General features: G+C 43.9%; 1 protein-coding gene across 1 annotated transcript in view; it reads left to right on the top strand.

The window, feature by feature from the left end:
• The first annotated feature begins 247 nt into the window (after positions 1-247).
• The window catches only part of C3H1orf232 (chromosome 3 C1orf232 homolog), a 41,958-nt gene continuing 21,692 nt past the window's right edge, over positions 248-20,513 (top strand). The window contains exons 1-2 of the mRNA XM_077299546.1: positions 248-578; positions 1,180-1,260. Coding sequence (XP_077155661.1) covers positions 495-578; positions 1,180-1,260 — 165 coding nt within the window. The 5' untranslated portion in view covers positions 248-494. The remainder of the gene's footprint in view (positions 579-1,179; positions 1,261-20,513) is intronic.

The raw sequence follows: 20,513 nt of genomic DNA, 5'->3' as shown, positions 1-20,513 counted from the left end.
ACACAGACACATGTGAGACTCCTAGACATAAAACATCAGAGCTAATCGTTTTCCTTTTGTCTGTTACTGCATTAGTTCAGCCTTTCACATGTCACCTATTAAATTTCCCCCGTATGAAGAACTTCCTGCAACTTTAATGAGGTCACAAAACTCCAGTGCGTCTGAGCCAATGAAGCCAAAGATTGGTGCACCTGAGATGTTTCGCATATTGTGAGATGCCACGCATACCCAAATTAAATTTGCAGACCGTTAGATACTCAGCTGACCTAGCAAGAGACACATCGTGTTGGAAGACTTGATGTATAACTGAAGACCACTTGTCATCAAGTGTGCAAACCTGGATGAAAGTCAAACCTGGATCTATTTCACGTATTCCCAACAATCTTTGCTGGGAAGCAGAGTTGACGATCACAGAAAGGTTGTATGCACCAGACTACGTTACCAGATATTTCAAATAGTCATTCTCTTCTACATCTTTCACAGTATTTTCTACCATGAGCCAAAACTTTTGGAAAGTTTATAAGGCAAAAGTTCTGCAGACGTTCAATGCAGACGACGATGAAGAAACGCTGGAAGAGGTAAGCACTGAAGGGTTCAATTCAAGAGATATCTATGGAAAATGAAGAAATAGATGATGCGTTAGTGCTTAAACAAAATGGCATAATGCTGCACAAGTTTTATTTTTTCGGGTTCCAATCATAGTTAAATTATCTACAGCTAAACTGGTGTGTCCAGAATCTGACACAATAGTGGGCCACCAAAGGTCTAGTGGAAGTCAACCATATTTGCCACTTTTCAATATCTTCCACTGCAACCAAAACATGCACGCGTAGATGTGTACATTTCTTATATGTAGTATAGTAGATTGATCATAGACCCTGGGAATCATTTCCTTTTGTGAGCAACAGAAACCCCAATTAAATGATGGATTTAAGGCACTGCAGTGTGGTCTCCAATATTTCCAATGTAGCCCTGCCTCTGTGCCATTATGCTATATAGAAGACACCAAGTAAATAGATCGTGCAATGGAAAAAAATGTATGTATATAACTGTGTCAATTGGTAATTACTATTTTAGAAGTGACTTTGAAAAATATTCAGATATTAATAAATTAGGTGATATTGTGATTCTAACATAAGAGTACACAAGAGTAAAAGCAATGTGAATAATGTATTTCAGAGCGACAGCACAGAGATTATTGAGCCTGAAAACCCAGAAAATGGAGGTGAAGGGTTAAACATGTCCCACTTTGCAAAAAAGGTCAGTGGAATAAGAATTCTGTATATGGAGAAATACAGTGTTCATCTGCATCAGAGTCATATGTACATGTGAAGATTGGGGAACATACCATGTCAATTTTAATGACTTTTGAAGGAATGTTGGTTATCAAAACACAGAACTCTAATGATCTGAGTGGAACTAAAGGAATAAAAAAATCTATATATTTTTTGCAAACTTGAACTTGTGTTAGGAAAACGAATAATCCCAACATAAAAATTCATGGCATATTAAAAAGTATAACAAAAGATAAAGGTAATGTAACTGAACAATAATACATTGACTTTGGAATAATTTCTTACATTAAATTGACTGATGTACCATTTGCTTTTTTGGAAGCTTAGCAATAATGCTTTTCATTTCCCTTCTTTGACAGAAAATCCTAAAGTAGGTGTTTCTTATAGTTGTCTGCCAGTCTTTGACGTCAATCAACATTGAGGATATTTGAGGATTTTTTCATGCACAGCCCTCAAGGCAACTTCATGGCTTTTAAAATAATGCTTTGACTTGAACTTAAAGCTCATTCTCACCTATTCCTTGGTTTCACTAGCATGTTTAGATGCTTAGAGTAAATGTCCTGTTGCAAGGTCTATTCTCAGTTTTCTGATGGATGTTCCGCACATTATACATTTAACAATCCCTGGTACAATGAAAAATTCATAGTACTTTCTATTATTGCAACAGGCCCAGGGCCTGAAGCCCCCCAAAGTCATAGACTTTACGGCTGGTTTCAGGTTTACTCTACCAGTGGCTTCATGGTCTAGACTCTAGAACCATCCCCTCTCCCCTCTGTACCAGTGTGTCACTGTAAACCTGTTTACTGTAAATGATAGCTATAACCCTGTATGTAACCCCTTTCTCATGTACAGCACCATGGAATTAATGGTGCTATATAAATAAATAATAATAATAATAATAATAATAGAACAAAAGTATGTGTTCATAACCTTGATACCCGCCTGAAAAGGCGCTAAAAAATGGCAAAAAGAATGATCATATGCAGAGTAATGTCAAAATGACTTGCTGTAGAGCATATATTCCGTCCTTTGTAACTTCTTTTATCCATTTCAGGTTTTGAAGTATAATGGCTGAAACAAGTGACTGGTCCATTCTTCTAGCAGCTTCCGCTTGGAAGTCGCCAGTATCTATATATATAATTGTCTTAGGGGTACTTCCGTCTTTCTGTCGGCAACTTCCGTCACGGAATTCCCGCGTTGCTGATTGGTCTCGCCAGCTGCCTGTCATGGCTGCCACGACCAATCAGCGACGGGCACAATCCGATTAGTCCCTCCCTACTCCCCTGCAGTCAGTGCCCGGCGCCCGCATACTCCCCTCCAGTCAGTCAGTCACCGCTCACACAGGGTTAATGCCAGCGGTAACGGACCGCGTTATGCCGTGGGTTACGCACTCCGTTACTGCCGCTATTAACCCTGTGTGACCAAGTTTTTACTATTGATGCTGCCTATGCAGCATCAATAGTAAAAAGATCTAATGTTAAAAATAATAAAAAAAACAAAACCTGCTATTCTCACCTTCCGTAGTTCGAAGATGCGCTCACACCTGCAGGTTCCGGTGCTAAGGATGCTATGCGAGAAGGACCTGACATGACGTCACGGTCATGTGACCGCGACGTCATCACAGGTCCTGCACACCTGCGCGAGAAGGACCTGCCATGACGTCACGGTCATGTGACCGCGACGTCATCACAGGTCCTGCGCTCATACCAACCCTGGGACCGGAAGCTGCCGCGTGCACCGCACACAGGCGACAGGACTACAAGGGGCCCTCGGAAGGTGAGCATATGTTTATTTTTTATTTTTTAACCTTTGACATACGTGGCTGGGCAATATACTACATGGCTGGGCAATATACTACGTGGCTCTGTGCTGTATACTACGTCGCTGTGCAACATACTACGTGGCTCTGTGCTGTATACTACGTCACTAGGCAATATACTACGTAACTGGGCAATATACTACGTGGCTGGGCAATATACTACGTCACTGGGCAATATGCTACGTCCCTGGGCAATATACTACGTAACTGGGCAATATACTACGTGGCTGGGCAATATACTACGTGACTGGGCAATATACAACGTGGCTGGGCAATATACTACGTGGGCTGTGCAATATACTACGTGGACATGCATATTCTAGAATACCCGATGCATTAGATTCGGACCACCATCTAGTGATATATAATGAGGCAATACAAAAGATGTCCAGAGAGACGTCAGAAAAGACAAATCAGGGAAAAAAACAGTGTTTTCTTGCTTAGTCTGAAGCTTCAAAAATGATGTGAATATGACTGTGTCTAAAAGACATTGTGTGCGAATGGTTAAAAGCATTGGTCCCCAACCTTTCTGACCTTGAGAGCCATAGCTTTAAGAAAGGGTCACGAGCCACATTTACAGTGGGTACGGAAAGTATTCAGACCCCTTTAAATTTTTCACTATTTGTTTCATTGCAGCCATTTGGTAAATTCAAAAAAGTTCATTTTTTTCTCATTAATGTACACTCTGCACCCCATCTTGACTGAAAAAAACAGAAATGTAGAATTTTTTTGCAAATTTATTAACCCCTTCACCCCCAAGGGTGGTTTGCACGTTATGGACCGGGCCAATTTTTACACTGTCCCTTTATGAGGTTATAACTCTGGAACGCTTCAACGGATCCCGGTGATTCTGACACTGTTTTCTCTTAACATATTGTAATTCATGATAGTGGTAATTTCTCTGATATTACATGCGTTTATTTTTGAAAAAAACGGAAATTTGGCAAAAATTTTGAAAATTTTGCAATTTTCCAACTTTGAATTTTTATGCAATTAAATTACAGAGATATGTCACACAAAATACTTAATAAGTAACATTTCCCACATGTCTACTTTACATCAGCACAATTTTGGAACCAAAATTTTTTTTTGTTAGGGAGTTATAAGGGTTAAAATTTGACCAGCAATTTCTCATTTTCACAACACCATTTTTTTTAGGGACCACATCTCATTTGAAGTCATTTTGAGGGGTCTATATGATAGAAAATACCCAAGTGTGACACCATTCTAAAAACTGCACCCCTCAAGGTGCTCAAAACCACATTCAAGAAGTTTATTAACCCTTAAGGTGTTTCACAGGAATTTTTGGAATGTTTAAATAAAAATGAGCATTTAACTTTTTTTCACACAAAATTTACTTCAGCTCCAATTTGTTTTATTTTACCAAGGGTAACAGGAGAAAATGGACCCCAAAAGATATTGTACAATTTGTCCTGAGTACGCCGATACCCCATATGTGGGGGTAAACCACTGTTTGGGCGCATGACAGAGCTCGGAAGCGAAGGAGCGCCATTTGACTTTTCAATGCAAAATTGACTGGAATTGAGATGGGACGCCATGTTGCGTTTGGAGAGCCCCTGATATGCCTAAACATTGAAACCCCCCACAAGTGACACTATTTTGGAAAGTAGACCCCCTAAGGAGCTTATCTAGAGGTGTGGTGAGCACTTTGACTCACCAAGTGCTTCACAGAAGTTTATAATGCAGAACCGTAAAAATAAAAAATCATATTTTTTCACAAAAATGATCTTTTCGCCCCCAATTTTTTATTTTCCCAAGGGTAAGAGAAGAAATTGGACCCCAAAAGTTGTTGTACAATTTGTCCTGAGTACGCTGATACCCCATATGTGGGGGTAAACCACTGTTTGGGCGCATGGGAGAGCTCGGAAGGGAAGGAGCGCCGTTTGACTTTTCACTGCAAAATTGACTGGAATTGAGATGGGACGCCATGTTGCATTTGGAGAGCCACTGATGTGCCTAAACATTGAAACCCCCCCACAAGTGACACCATTTTGGAAAGTAGACCCCCTAAGGAACTTATCTAGAGGTGTAGTGAGCACTTTGACCCACCAACTGCTTCACAGAAGTTTATAATGCAGAGCCGTAAAAATAAAACAAACATTTTTTTCCCACAAAAATTATTTCTTAGCCCCCAGTTTTGTATTTTCCCGAGGGTAACAGGAGAAATTGGACCCAAAAAGTTGTTGTCCAATTTGTCCTGAGTACGCTGATACCCCATATGTGGGGGGAACCACTGTTTGTGCGCATGGGAGGGCTCAGAAGGGATGGAGCGCCATTTTGAATGCAGACTTAGATGGAATGGTCTGCAGGCGTCACATTGCGTTTGCAGAGCCCTAATGTACCTAATCAGTAAAAAAACCCACAAGTGACACCATTATGGAAAGTAGACCCCCTAAGCAACTCATCTAGATGTGTTGTGAGAGTTTTGAACCCTCAAGTGTTTCACTACAGTTTATAACGCATAACCGTGAAAATAAAAAAAAAAAATTTCCCCCCAAAATTATTTTTTAGCCCCCAGTTTTGTATTTTCCCAAGGGTAACAGGAGAAATTGGACCCCAAAAGTTGTTGTCCAATTTGTCTTGAGTACGCTGATACCCCATATGTGGAGGGGAATCACCGTTTGGGCGCATGGGAGGGCTCGGAAGGGAAGGAGCGCCATTTTGAATGCAGACTTAGGGTACCGTCACACATTGAAATTTTCATCGCTGCGACGGCACGATTCGTGACGTCGCAGCGATCGTATGATCATCGCTCCAGCGTCGTAGACTGCGGTCACACGTTGCAATCACGGCGCTGGAGCGATGCCGAAGTCCCCGGGTAACCAGGGTAAACATCGGGTAACTAAGCGCAGGGCCGAGCTTTAGTAACCCGATGTTTACCCTGGTTACCAGCGTAAACGTAAAAAAACAAACCGTACATACTCACCCGTCGGTGTCCTTCAGGTCCCTTGCTGTCTGCTTCCTGCTCTGAGTGCAGCCGTACAGTGAGAGCAGAGCGCAGCAGTGCTGTGATCTGCTCTTACTTTCCGGCCGGCACTCAGAGCAGGAAGCAGACTGCAAGGGACCTGAAGGACACCGACGGGTGAGTATGTACGGTTTGTTTTTTTACGTTTACGCTTGTAACCAGGGTAAACATCGGGTTACTAAGCGCGGCCCTGCGCTTAGTTACCCGATGTTTACCCTGGTTACAAGCGAAGACATCGCTGGATCGCTGTCACACACAACGATCCAGCGATGTCAGCGGGAGATCCAGCGACGAAAGAAAGTTCCAAACGATCTGCTACGACGTACGATTCTCAGCAGGGTGTCTGATCGCAGTAGCGTGTCAGACACAGCGATATCGTAACGATATCGCTAGAACGTCACGAATCGTAACGTCGTAGCGATGGAAATTTCAATGTGTGACGGTACCATTAGATGGAATGGTCTGCAGGCGTCACATTGCGTTTGCATAGGCCCTAATGTACCTAAACAGTAGAAACCCCCCTCAAGTGACACCATTTTGGAAAGTAGACCCCCTAAGGAACTCATCTAGATGTGTTGTGAGAGCTTTGAACCCCCAATTGTTTCACTACAGTTTATAACGCAGAGCCATGCAAATAAAAAATATTTTTTTTTCCACAAAAATTATTTTTTAGCCCCCAGTTTTGTATTTTTCCAAGGGTAACAGGAGAAATTGGACCCCAAAAGTTGTTCTCCAATGTGTTCCGAGTACGCTGATACCCCATATGTTGGGGTAAACCCCTGTTTGGGCGCACGGGAGAGCTCGGAAGGGAAGGAGCACTGTTTTACTTTTTCAACGCAGAATTGGCTGAAATTGAGATCGGACACCATGTCGCGTTTGGAGAGCCCCTGATGTGCCTAAACAGTGGAAACCCCCCAATTATAACTGAAACCCTAATCCAGACACACCCCTAACCCTAATCCCAACCCTATTCCCAACCGTAGATGTAATCCAAACCCTAACCCTAACTTTAGCCCCAACCCTAACCCTAACTTTAGCCCCAACCCTAACTGTAGCCTTAACCCTAACCCTAGCCCCAACCCTAGCCCTAACCCTAACCCTAGCCCCAACCCTAACCCTAGCCCTAACCCTAACCCCAGCCTTAACCCTAGCTCTATCCCTAACCCTAGCCCTAACCCTAATGGTAAAATGGAAATAAATACATTTTTTAAATTTTTTTATTTTTCCCTAACTAAGGGGGTGATGAAGGGGGGTTTGATTTACTTTTATAGCGGGTTTTTTAGCGGATTTTTATGATTGGCAGCTGTCACACACTGAAAGAAGCTTTTTATTGCAAAAAATATTTTTTGCGTTACCACATTTTGAGAGCTATAATTTTTCCATATTTGAGTCCACAGAGTCATGTGAGGTCTTGTTTTTTGCGGAACGAGTTGACGTTTTTATTGGTAACATGCTCGGGCACGGGAGATTTTTTGATCGCTTTTTATTCCGATTTTTGTCAGGCAGAATGACCAAAAACCAGCTATTCATGAATTTCTTTTGGGGGAGGCGTTTATACCGTTCCGCGTTTGGTAAAATTGATAAAGCAGTTTTATTCTTTGGGTCAGTCCGATTACAGCGATACCTCATTTCTATCTTTTTTTTATGTTTTGGCACTTTTATACGATAAAAACTATTTTATAGAAAAAATAATTATTTTGGCATCGCTTTATTCTGAGGACTATAACTTTTTTATTTTTTCGCTGATGATGCTTTTTGGTGGCTCGTTTTTTGCGGGACAAGATGACGTTTTCAGCGGTACCATGGTTATTTATAACTGTCTTTTTAATCGCGTGTTATTCTACTTTTTGTTTGACAGTATGAGAATAAAGCGTTGTTTTTAGCCTCGGTTTTTTTTTGTTTTTTTTTTACGGTGTTCACTGAAGGGGTTAACTAGTGATATAGTTTTATAGGTGGGGTCGTTACGGACACGGCGATACTAAATATGTGTACTTTTATTGTTTGATTTTTTTTATTTAGATAAAGGAATGTGTTTATGGGAATAATATATATATTTTTTTCTTTATTTAGGAATTTTTTTTTCTTTTTTTTTTTTTTTACACATGTGGGAATTTTTTTTTTTACTTTTTTACTTTGTCCCAGGGGGGGGACATTACAGATTGGTGATCTGACAGTGTGCACAGCACTCTGTCAGATCACCGATCTCACTTACAGCCGTGCAGGCTTACAAGCACCTGCACGGCACCCGGAAGTAATCCCTGCAGGACCCGGATGCAGCCCCGCAGCCATTTTGGATCCGGGGCCTGCAGGGATAGGAGGTAGGAGACCCTCGCAGCAACGCGATCACATGCGTTGCTCCGGGGGTCTCAGGGAAGCCCGCAGGGAGCCCCCTCCCTGCGCGATGCTTCCCTGTACTGCCGGCACACCGCGATCATGTTTGATCGCGGTGTGCCGGGGGTTAATGTGCCGGGGGCGGTCCGTGACCGCTCCTGGCACATAGTGCCGGATGTCAGCTGCGATAGGCAGCTGACACCCGGCCGCGATCGGCCGCGCTCCCCCCGTGAGCGCGGCCGATCGTGCTGGACGTACTATTCCGTCCTTGGGAATTAGGGCCCACCCCATATGGACGGAATAGTACGTCCAATGGGAGAAAGGGGTTAAAAAGAAAAACTGAAATATCACATGGTCATAAGTATTCAGACCCTTTGCTCACTATTGAGTAGAAGCACCCTTTTAAGCTAGTACAGCCATGAGTCTTCTTGGGAATGATGCAACAAGTTATTCACACCTGGATTTGGGGATCCTCAGCCATTCTTCCTTGCAGATCCTCTCCAGCTGCATCAGGTTGGATGGTGAACATTGGTGTACAGCCATTTTCAGGTCTCTCCAGAGATGCTCAATTGGGTTTAAGACAGGGCTCTGGCTCAGTCAAGAATGGTCACAGAGTTGTTATGAAGCCACTCCTTTGTTATTTTAGCTGTGTGCTTAGGGTCATTGTCTTGTTGGAAGGTGAACCTTCGGCTAAGTCTGAGGTCCAGAGCACTCTGGAAGAGGTTTTCAATCCAGGATATCTCTGTACTTTGCCACTTCCATGTTTCCTTCAATGGCAACCAGTCATCCTTTTCCTGCAGCTGAAAAACACTCTCATAGCATGATGCTGCCACCACCATGTTTCACTGTTGGGATTGTATTGGGTAGGTGATGAGCAATGCCTGGTTTTCTCCATACCACTTAGAATTATCACCAGGTCTATCTTCATCTCATCAGACCAGAGAATCTTATTTCTCATAGTCTGAGAGTCCTTCATGTGTTTTTTAGCAAACTCTATGCGGGCTTTCATATGTCTTGCACTGAGGAGAGGCTTCCGTCGGGCACTCTGCCATAAAGGCCCAACTGGTGGAGGGCTGCAGTGATAGTTGACTTTGTGGAACTTTCTTCCATCTCCCTACTGCATCTCTGAAGCTCAGCCACAGTGATCTTGGGGTTCTTCTGTACCTCTCTCACTGTGGCTATTCTCCCATGATACTCCCATGATTGCTCAGTTTGGCTGGACGGCCAGGTCTAGGAAGATTTCTGGTGGTCCCAAAGTTCTTCCATTTAAGGATTATGGAGGCCACTGTGCTCTTAGGAACTGCAGAAAATATTTTGTAATCTTGTCAAGATCTGTGCATTGCCACAATTCTGTCTCTGAGCTCCTTGGCCAGTTCCTTTGACCTCATGATTCTCATTTGGTCTGACATGCACTGTGAGCTGTGAGGTCTTATATAGACAAGTGTGTGCCTTTCCAAATCAAGTCCTATCAGTTTAATTAAATACAGCTGGACTCTAATTAAATACAGCTGGACTCCAATGAAGGAGTAGAACCATATCAAGGAGGATCACAAGGAAATGGACAGCATGTGACTTAAAAATGAGTGTCTGATGAGTGGTGAGCAGCCTACCCGTCCTAACTCTTCAGCTGCTCATAATATAATATATGCACTAGAGCAATACTCCAGATTGATATCATAGATAACATGTACCTCTGTGATACATATCTCCCATCCACTATGTGTCTGGCCACCACCTTACAGCTCTATTAACACTAGACATCATGACTGTTGTTTATAATGAAAGCCATGATGTTGCGATTGAGCTTGAAAGTACTCCATTGAGTTGGTTATATATTGGTTATTTTCATCTTAAATGGAATTTGTCAAATTGATCATGCAGTATAAGCTGTTAGGAAAATGTTAAAGAACAACAAAACCTGAAAAAAATTAATATTAGTGCTCAGTCAGAGGGCTGTATTACTCACGCGAGGATCTTTTGGCAATCCTTGGACTGATCGTCGGCTCTCCTGACCTGAGCGCGATAGCTGCATACATGCTTAGGCCAGTAGAGCAGATAGCCAGTCTGAGGATTGGGATGTGATCCTCACACGAGTAATACAGCCATCTGACTGGGCCCTAATTTACATTGTATTAATTAAAATCCCGCTCATTCTAAACTCAGCAGTAGTGTTGAGCGATACCGTCCGATACTTGAAAGTATCGGTATCGGAAAGTATCGGCCGATACCGGCAAAGTATCGGATCCAATCCGATACCGATACCCGATACCAATACAAGTCAATGGGACTCATGTATCGGACGGTATTCCTGATGGTTCCCAGGGTCTGAAGGAGAGGAAACTTTCCTTCAGGCTCTGGGAACCATATTAATGTGTAAAATAAAGAATTAAAATAAAAAATATTGCTATACTCACCTCTCCGACGCAGCCTGCACCTTACCGAGGGAACCGGCAGCGTTGTTTGCTTAAAATTCGCGCTTTAACTTCCTTACGCGAAGTCCCGGCTTGTGATTGGTCGCGCGCCGCCCATGTGACCGCGACGCAACCAATCACAGCAAGCCGTGACGTAATTTCAGGTCCTTCAGGATTTTAAAATTACGTTCCGGCGTTGTGATTGGTTGCGTCGCAGTGACATGGGCGACGCGACCAATCACAAGCCGTGACGTCACGGGAGGCTGGACACGCGCGCATTTTAAAACAAAATTACATTAATGTTGTTTCGATACCGATACCCGATACCACAAAAGTATCGGATCTCGGTATCGGAATTCCGATACCCGCAAGTATCGGCCGATACCCGATACTTGCGGTATCGGAATGCTCAACACTACTCAGCAGTCAAGCAGGCTGTACATATCAACTAACAGCTATCTCTGTATGTACACTTAGACAGGGAAGGTTGTGACTCTCTGACTAGGGCCAGCAACTTGACTGCTAGGTCTAGAATGAGCAGGGATTTAAAACAATAAAAAACAGGTTATATTAAATCTTTACCCACAAACCTATATATTAATCTGTTCAGCTTTTCCTATTCTGCAATATGCTTCCAATAGATCACACACCCTTTCCAAATGGACAAGTCTCCTTTAACTCATTCACCTCCAGACCATTTTCCTTTTTTTTTTTCTTCTCCTTCTTCCAAGAGCTTGTTTTTATTTGCAGGACGAGTAGTACTTTTGAATTACACCATTCATTTTTTCATGTGATGCACTGGAAAGCAGGAAAAAAGTGTAATTTCACTTTTTTTTAAATTTATTTACTATGTTCACTATACTGTAAAACTGACTTGACAAAATGATTCTCCAGGTCAGTGCGAATGCACAGATACCAAACATGCATAGTTTTTTTTTATTATTTAAATGTTGAAAAACAATTAGGAAATTGTGAAAAAAAAAAACCCTTTTCTTGTGTTGCCATTTTCCGAGATCTTTCTTTTTGGGGGCTATGCTGCTGTCTGAGGGCTTATTTTTGCACCCTAAGCTGACGTTTATACCGATACCATTTTAGGGTAAATACGATACAATGTTTTGAACAACACTTATTGCATTTTATTGCAATGTTGCTGTTTCCAAAAAACATAGCTCTGGGATTTTGATTTTTTTTCTCATTACTCCTGTGAAGAATATTGGAAACATATTTTCATGTCAATCATTTGAATCCTATTTGACATGGGATTATAAAAGCCACTTCCTTTGTGCAGCTGTATCTGGATGCCTGGCCCAGCAGGGTGTCAAGTCTCAGGAGGGTTAGAGTGGTGGATCTCGCACTTGTCGTGCATCATGGCCACACATCAGCTGCATTTTCGAGATCTCAGGAAAGGGTCGAACGCCTTCCAGAGTCTTGATCAGTTCTTGCACCTAGGGATGGGAGGTACATAGAATGGCTAGTAGGAGCCAGGAAACAAAGCTGTGTTTGGTCTCAACGCCTAGCAGGGGCCCGGTGGGATCTGATGGCACCAAAACCACCTAGGGAGACACAGCATTGTATCTTAATTAACTAGACAACTATTTTTAGCAAGCCAGAACGAATAGACTGTTATCTATATGTTGACTTTTGAATGTATGTGTCACGATCCATGTTTGGATCTGTGGCAGATCTGACCTCTCAGATTAAAACTTTTTTCCTTTCAGGCTATCGGGGGTTAATTCAGTTTTTCCCTGGTGGCAGCTGGTGTAATTACATTGCTGCCTAGTTTGCTTATGCAGGTGGTGACCACTCCCACCTCCCTTTAAAAGGTCACCTGATGCATCAGCTGATCATCGGTGTTAGAGTTCATTCGGCAGCGACCAAGCTGGGAGTAGGAGCTTCCTGGGAACAGTTTATTGTCAGCTGAGTCTGGTGTTTCATTCCTGCTGTGCTGTGCTTTGCAGCAGTAAGCTAAGTGTTATTTTCCTTTACCTTGTCTGTCATACCTTCCCTTTGTGTTATATTAGGGCAGCGGTGGGACCAGTGTCCTCACTTGCCAATTCCCTACTTAGGGATAGGTGCACGGCAAGCAAAGGCTTAGGTATCCTGCTTGGCGACAGGTTGAAAAAACCTGTATAGGGACGTCAGGGAGATCAGGGCGCATTCTTAGAAGAGTGCAGGAGGTGTCCATTTCCCAGTTCCCTATCGCAGGGCCCACTGATGTAATTGTGTCCCCGGTGTTCCCTTGTTTGTTGTGCTGTTGGTGACTGACCTACGGTTGGGTCGTTTAATACCGGGTCAGTCACTTTTGTGACAGTATGTGTTTGTTTCTGTTTGGTCAAGAAAACAGACTTTTGCTTGTGTAAGCCTGAAATATTGACTTGTAAGTTGACATTTGATGTCACATTGTGTTCTTATCCTTGATGACTAGTGATGTTTACTGATATGCTAATTATGCATTGTGTAGGCCAGATGTGGCATTTGGCATTCCAAACAGAGGAGGAAAATCTATGAAAATAGATTCCATAATCAAACAATGTGACTTGGTCGTCACCAATCTACCCCTTATTAGTGATGCTCAATTGAAGGACACTTGTTAAGCATAAAAAGAGGTGATTAGCCTCTCTGAGAGTGAGACAGGCAGAAATTCAGCCAAGACATCAAAACATCCAAAGGACCAGAGACAGGACAGCAGCCAATGCATCATGGCTCCATCACGAGGGTCAAAGATTTATTATTCTACAGGATGCCAACTTAGGGAACCTTGGACCCAATTGGAAGAATAAAGATCTGCTCCATGGACCATCACTAAACTATGGATACATTTGTGAAACCCAGGTAGAGATCATTCGGTCACCTGGAACCCATGGATTTGTTTGGAGAAACCAGGTTGGGACCATCCAGTCACCTGGCACCTATGGATATGTTTGGAGAAACCAGGTTGGGACCATCCGGTCACCTGGCACCTATGGATACGTTTGGAGAAACCAGGTTGGGACCATCCAGTCATGTGGCACCATGGATATGTTCAGAGAAGCCAGGTTGTGACCCTCCCGTCAACTGACCATTATACCTGAATGGATTGTCATCTTCCTACGCTTGTCGTTACCTCCTCTCTGAGTGTGTGTCACAGGTTTGCGTAGTCGACCCTGGAAGCTTTGAAGTCACAGCTGCTCTTATCCCAGGGAGTCAGCAGAAGGGTGAGACTGTAATGTGCACCATCTTGGATTATTTTGCTGGGACTGGTTTACATGTTATCTGCCTTTTTTGTGTTCCAATAAAGTATTGCCACACTGTTTTACCCTCACCCTGTGTTGTCTGAGTAGCGTTTTGCCCACGTTAAAGGGAGAGTGGGTGTGCGGTGGGACGATCTTTGGTCCATGTGACCGAGGTGCCTCATGTCTCCACACCTTCTCCCTAGGAGCATAAATTAAGGAGTTATGATCCATCATAGGCTTTGGAGTTTTTAGCTGCCACAGCCAAGGGGAGGGGATTTAGGTTGAGTTCAGGGGGCAGCAGGGGAGTGACCCAACGAGGTTAAGTGCTTGTGTAAGGCATGGCCTATTGCTTTTTCTCAAGGGAAGTCGCAACAACATATTGTGTGGGGAGAAGTCAAGGTGCAGAGGGGACCACAAGCCTCCCATATGGCAGGCCCTCCCCCGCAAGCCAGGTCTTTCATCTGACTGATAACTGACTCTTATATTCTGCATACTTTGTTCTACCACTATTGTATTTGCATATCTGACCATTGTATATGTATAACCATCATGTATTTAGTGTAATGTTTAGTGTGCCCTTAAGGCGATTAAGCAGTTGTCCTGTGAGCCGGCATGCTGGAACCAGTTGTCCTATAAGCTCAGTGTGCAAGAAAAGTTGTCTCCAACGACCACAGAAGATATGATTCTTAAAACTTGACGTTTATTTATCATCATACTAAAAAGCACAGGTATGCAGATATGAGCAATCCCAGTGCAAGGAATGAATCCTACATGTTTCAACCTAAATTGTCTTAATCAAGACCATGTAGTTTGAAACATGTATGATTCATTCCTTGCACTGGCATTACTCATATCTGCATATCTGTGCTTTTTAATATGATGATAAATAAACATCAAAATTTAAGAATCATATCTCCTGTGATCGCTGGAGACAACTTTTCTTCCACATTGGATTTCTATACTGACAGGACCAGGGCGGCTCCGTGTGCTGATGACCAGCCAAGGAACCTGGACAAAACGGGTGAGCTGAACATTTTTCTTTTTATATAGTTGTCCTATAAGGTTGTTGTGAAAAAGCCAGACAAGGGACAGACAGCTGTGTGCAATTGAAGGCGGAGCTGTCCCAGGATAGGTAGAGCTCCCAGGTAAGGCTTCATTGCAGGGTTTCTCCACAACTGGGATGCCAGAGGGCCAGGATAGTCAGTCTGGACCGATGACTTGGTAGGTAGGAGAAGTGGGCATGAACCGCTGTTGCTGCGTCCGTGGCCAGTCACAAGCAGTGGTAGCGACAGGCCCCCAGGGGCCACTCGGGGATTTGATGGCTTTTCTTCTTCCGACCAAGTGGCTGCAGGGCAAGATGGAAGCCAGAAGACAGGTCCCTGGGAACTGACAGAAGATGTGGCAGTCCTGTCTATTTATGTCCAGTCAGGGGTTTTAGGTGGCATTGGAAACTGATGATAGCCTGAAAGCTCTCAAGGAGCAGGCGGCACAGCCTCTCTCGGACTCAGACCTTGGGTGGTCTGGGACCATGGAAGGTTTTATCGGATAATGGTCCAACAGGGTCCTCCAGAGGTGTGGCCCAGGGACCGAGATTTGGTGGTACCCTATCTGTACAGCATGGATTTGCTGCAGATTGCACATGAGATTCTGATGGCCGGACATCTAGGGATCACTAAGATCAAGGCCAAGCTAGCCCAGCATTTCTACTGTCCAAGGATGGGGACCGACGTGGCTGCCTACTGCCGTTCATGCAACACCTGTCAGAGGGTGGGGAAGGCAAGGAAGTGCCTCAAAGCCCTACTTGTAACGCTTCCCGTTATTGAAGTCTTTCAGAAGGGGGGCTGTGGATTAGGTTGGCCCAATGGCCACTCCAGCTGCTCTGGAAAAAGCTTTGTACTGACGGGAGTAGACTATTGCACCCGGTACCCGGAAGCGGTAGCCTTGTCATCCATTCTGGCTGACAAGATGGCCACCACCTTACTAGAGATTTTATCTAGAGTGGGTTTTCTCCAGGAAATGTTCAACAACCAGGGGACCCAGTTCAAGTTGCAGCTGATGGAGTCCCTCTGTAAACAAACACAGGTGCAACATCCAGTGACCAGCCCGTACAACCCACAAACCAAAGACCTGTGCTAACAGTTCAATGGCTCCCTGAAGCAGATGCTTAAGATGTTGGTTGACTCCCACTGGTGCGCCTGGGAGTGGCACCTCCCACACTTGCTATTGCCTACCTGGAAGTTCCACAGGCCTCAATGGAGTTCTTCCCCTATGAGTTTTTGTACAGGTGACGTGTGCGGGGGCCCCTGGCTCTGGTGAAAGAGGACTGGGAAGGAGACTTAGCAACTCCAGGAGTGTCGGTCATCGAGTATGTCATGCTCTTCCGTGTCAAGATGAAGGCAATGGTGCAGTTGGTGCACAATAATATGACGCGAGCCCAGTCTGATCAGAAACAATGGTACAACCAGAATGCTTGAGAGGGGACCTACTAGGTGGGCCAAAAGGTATGGGTAATGGTCCCCACACCTCAGAACAAGCTTCAGCTAGCCTGGGATGACCCATACTTTGTGAACCAGCAGCTAAATGCCGCAATGTACCTGGTCACCCTGGACCACGCCAGGGGAAAGCGGAAGGCCTTCCACATGAACATAATGAAGGCACATCATGATTGGGAGGCCTGCAATCTCCCCGTATGCAATCTGCCGGAAGAGGGAGAAGCGGAGACCCACCTCGGTATACTTGTCCAGGCTAGGGCGGGTAGGACTATCGAGGATATAGAGGTTTGCTGCCAAATCTTGTCGGACCAACGGTCCCAGCTGTGGGCAACCCTACACCCCTTCAAGATTTGTTCAGCAACAAGCTCAGAAGGACAGAGTCGGCTGTCCATCACGTGAACACTGGGGTTCACCCCCAAATCCGGCGTTCAGCATATCAGGTCTCCCTGGAGTTACAGCAGCACAGGCACCAGGAGATTGATGAAATGCTGAAGCTGTGGGTCATCCAATCCACTTAGGCCTGGCCCATAGTACTTGTCCCAAAGAAAGACCAGACAACTCTGTTCTGCTTTGACTACAGGGGGCTCAACACTGTCACGGTCACCAATGTGTACCCAATGCCATGCATCAATGACCTGCTCGTTCAGTTGGCACAGGCCACGTGTCTGGTTCTCATAGATCTGGGATGTTGGCAGATTCCCTTGATCTGTGGGGCACGGGAGCCCTCTGTCTTTGTTGCCCCATTCGGACTGTACAAGTCTGCAGCTTTTCAGAGGATGGACAACATGCTGCTCAAGAGCCTTGAAGGATACGCAACATCATACATGGATGACATTGCCATTTTCAATCTCACCTGGGAGGATCACCTAGAGCATTTGGCTCAGGTGCTCTGGCAGATCCACTGTGCAGGCTTGACCAATGGGTCGGTGGGGTGTCTGCTGGGTGTGAGTGAGGTCCACTGCCTTGTACATCGGGCTTCTGGCGGGGCTGTAGGGTCGGAGCTCAGGAGTCTGGATGCCATCGCATCCTGGCCCACCCTCGGGGCCTAGGACCGGGAATGTCCTTCCTTGGCACCGCTGAGTACTATAGGAGGTTTGGCGCCCACTATAGTAGCCTGGCGAAGACTATGATTAACCTCACCAAGAAGAAGCTGCTCTTTGCAGTCGATTGAACAAACAACTATGAGACGGCCTCCGGGCACTTAAGCATGCCCATTCCAGTTTCCCGGTACCATAAGCAACTGACTGTACACCGCCTTTCGTAAGACTTTTGGTTGACTGTTTTGGTCGACTCTACGGGCCAAGAACATCCTGTGCTATCCCTGAGCAGGAACCTCCTACCGAGGGAGGTGGCCTACTCCACCATGGATAAGAAATGTCTGGCAATTCTGTGGGTCCTGCAACATCTGCAACGATACTTGTACAGATGCCAATTCACCATGGAAATGGTCCACAACCCTGTGAGCTGTTAAATCACTGTATCTACAATGAATTATATGCACATTTGGTTGATGTAATCCCGAAGTTCCTAGAAAAAACATACATTTGAAAATAGCACCAGCCGCGCCTGCGCAGTAGCAGCTATTGGTGATCGGATAGCTGCTACTGCTCAGCTGCCATTTTCAAACTGATTTATTCATTTTATTTTTTTAGGAACCTTAGGATTACGTCAATCATGCTGCAATGCTGGCACCTGCTTGCAAAAGTTTTTTTTTTTAAAGATATATATATATAATATTCATTATGTAAACTAGGGGACAGGTCACTGAGGGATCAGTGACCTGTCGGAAGCCATACACATGAATACCTAATCAGAGCACCACATAAAGACCATGGCCAGAGGTCTGCCCTGAAGCACTCAAAACTGCAAATAAAGATGAAACAACAACCACAAGACGGATTTCATCAACAAAGATATCATTTTAATCAGCATAACGGCGCAAACCTGACAGTGTCTGTTGGTTACTGTGCACAATCCTGCTGACAGGTTCCCTTTAACCCCTTTCTAACCTCGGACAGGATAGTACGTCCGAGGTCAGCTCCCCTGCTTTGATGCAGGGCTCCGCGGTGAGCCAGCATCAAAGCCGGGACATGTCAGCTGTTTTGAACAGCTGACATGTGCCCGCAATAGCGGCGGGTGAAATTGCGATTCACCCGCCGCTATTAACTAGTTAAATGCAGCTGTCAAATGCTGACGGCGGCATTTAACCGACGCTTCCGGCAGGAAATGAGAACATCGCCGACCCCATCACATGATCGGGGGTCAGCGATGCTTCTGCATAGTAACCATAGAGGTCCTTGAGACCTCTATGGTTACTGATGCCGGTTTGCTGTGAGCGCCACCCTGTGGTCGGCGCTCATAGCAAGCCTGCAATTCAGCTACATAGCTGCGATCTAATGATCGCTGCTATGTAGCTGAGCTGATCGAGTTGTGCCGGCTTCTAGCCTCCCATGAAGGCTATTGAAGCATGGCAAAAGTAAAAAAAAAAAAGTTAAAAAAATGTGAAAAAAAATAAAATATATAAAAGTCTAAATCACCCCCCTTTCGCCCCATTCAAAATAAAACAATAAAAAAATTAAAAAATACACATATTTGGTATCGCCGCGTTCAGAATCGCCCGATCTATCAATAAAAAAAGCATTAACCTGATCGCTAAACAGCGTAGCGAGAAAAAAATTTGAAACGCCAGAATTACGTTTTTTTGGTTGCCACGACATTGCATTAAAATGAAATAACGGGCGATCAAAAGAACGTATCTGCACAAAAGTGGTATCAATAAAAACATCAGCTTAGAACGCAAAAAATAAGCCCTCACCCAACCCAAGATCACGAAAAATGGGGAGGCTACGGGTATTGGAAAATGGCACAAATTTTTTTTTTTTTAGCAAAGTTTGGAATTTTTTTTCACCACTTACCTAAAAGAGAACCTAGACAAGTTTGGTGTCTATGAACTCGTATTGACCTGGAGAATCAAAATGGCAGGTCAGTGTTAGCATTTAGTGAACCTACTAAAAAAGCCAAACAAAAAACAAGTGTGGGATTGCACTTTTTTTGCAATTTCACCGCACTTGGAATTTTTTTCCCATTTTCTAGTACACGACATGGTAAAACCAATGATGTCGTTCAAAAGTACAACTCGTTTCACAAAAAATAAGCCCTCACATGGCCATATTGATGGCTCTGGGAAGGAGGGGAGCGAAAAACGAACACGGAAAAACGGAAAATCCCAAGGACATGAAGGGGTTAACAAGCTTGCAATATATCTTCTACATTGCCTAAAAAAGTGTAAAAAATAATAAAAAATATAGTTCCAAAAAATAAAGTTCAAATCTCCCCTTCATTTTCCAATTTTAATAAAATAGCAAATTTGTAAAAGTTAAATCTTTAAAAATGTAAAATTATGCAACATACAGTATAATAAATGCTGTTAAGAATAAAAACTAAACCTCAGATTTTTATTTTTTTTTCAGTCGCCTAAGCTCACCAAAAATGAAGCACAGAGCAATAAAAAAAAGTCACATTCACCCCAAAATAGTACTAATAAAAATGGCTGTTCAACTCACAAAAAAAGTTATTAAATAGATCCATTGATGGAAATATATAAAAGTTATGGATCTTAGAAAATAGTGACTCTAATCAAGTTTTTGGAACCTTTTACAATTTTAGCTGAGCACCTCAAAGAAAAACATAAAAAACAGTGCCATATTTTCATGTTATTTATCATTATTATTCAATTTTCTGTACATTACATTGTAAAGTGAATTGTCCTAGCCAAAACTACACTCATCCTGCAAAAAAAAGTGGTCCAGAAATTGGTGTAGGATGAGAGTAGTGGGCTGACTTCTCTGTTACTTACAGGCTCCAGGCTAGAGATGGGCTGCACCTCAATGGGGAGGGTGCAGCTGTGCTGGTGGAAAGAGTGGCTATAACATTGGAAGAGTGTTTAAACTAGGGACAGGGGAAGGGC

The sequence above is a fragment of the Ranitomeya variabilis genome, chromosome 3 (genome assembly GCF_051348905.1).
Source record: "Ranitomeya variabilis isolate aRanVar5 chromosome 3, aRanVar5.hap1, whole genome shotgun sequence".
Lineage (NCBI taxonomy): Eukaryota > Metazoa > Chordata > Amphibia > Anura > Dendrobatidae > Ranitomeya > Ranitomeya variabilis.
The sequence above is the reverse complement of the archived record's forward strand: the minus strand, read 5'-3'. Positions and strand labels throughout refer to the sequence as shown.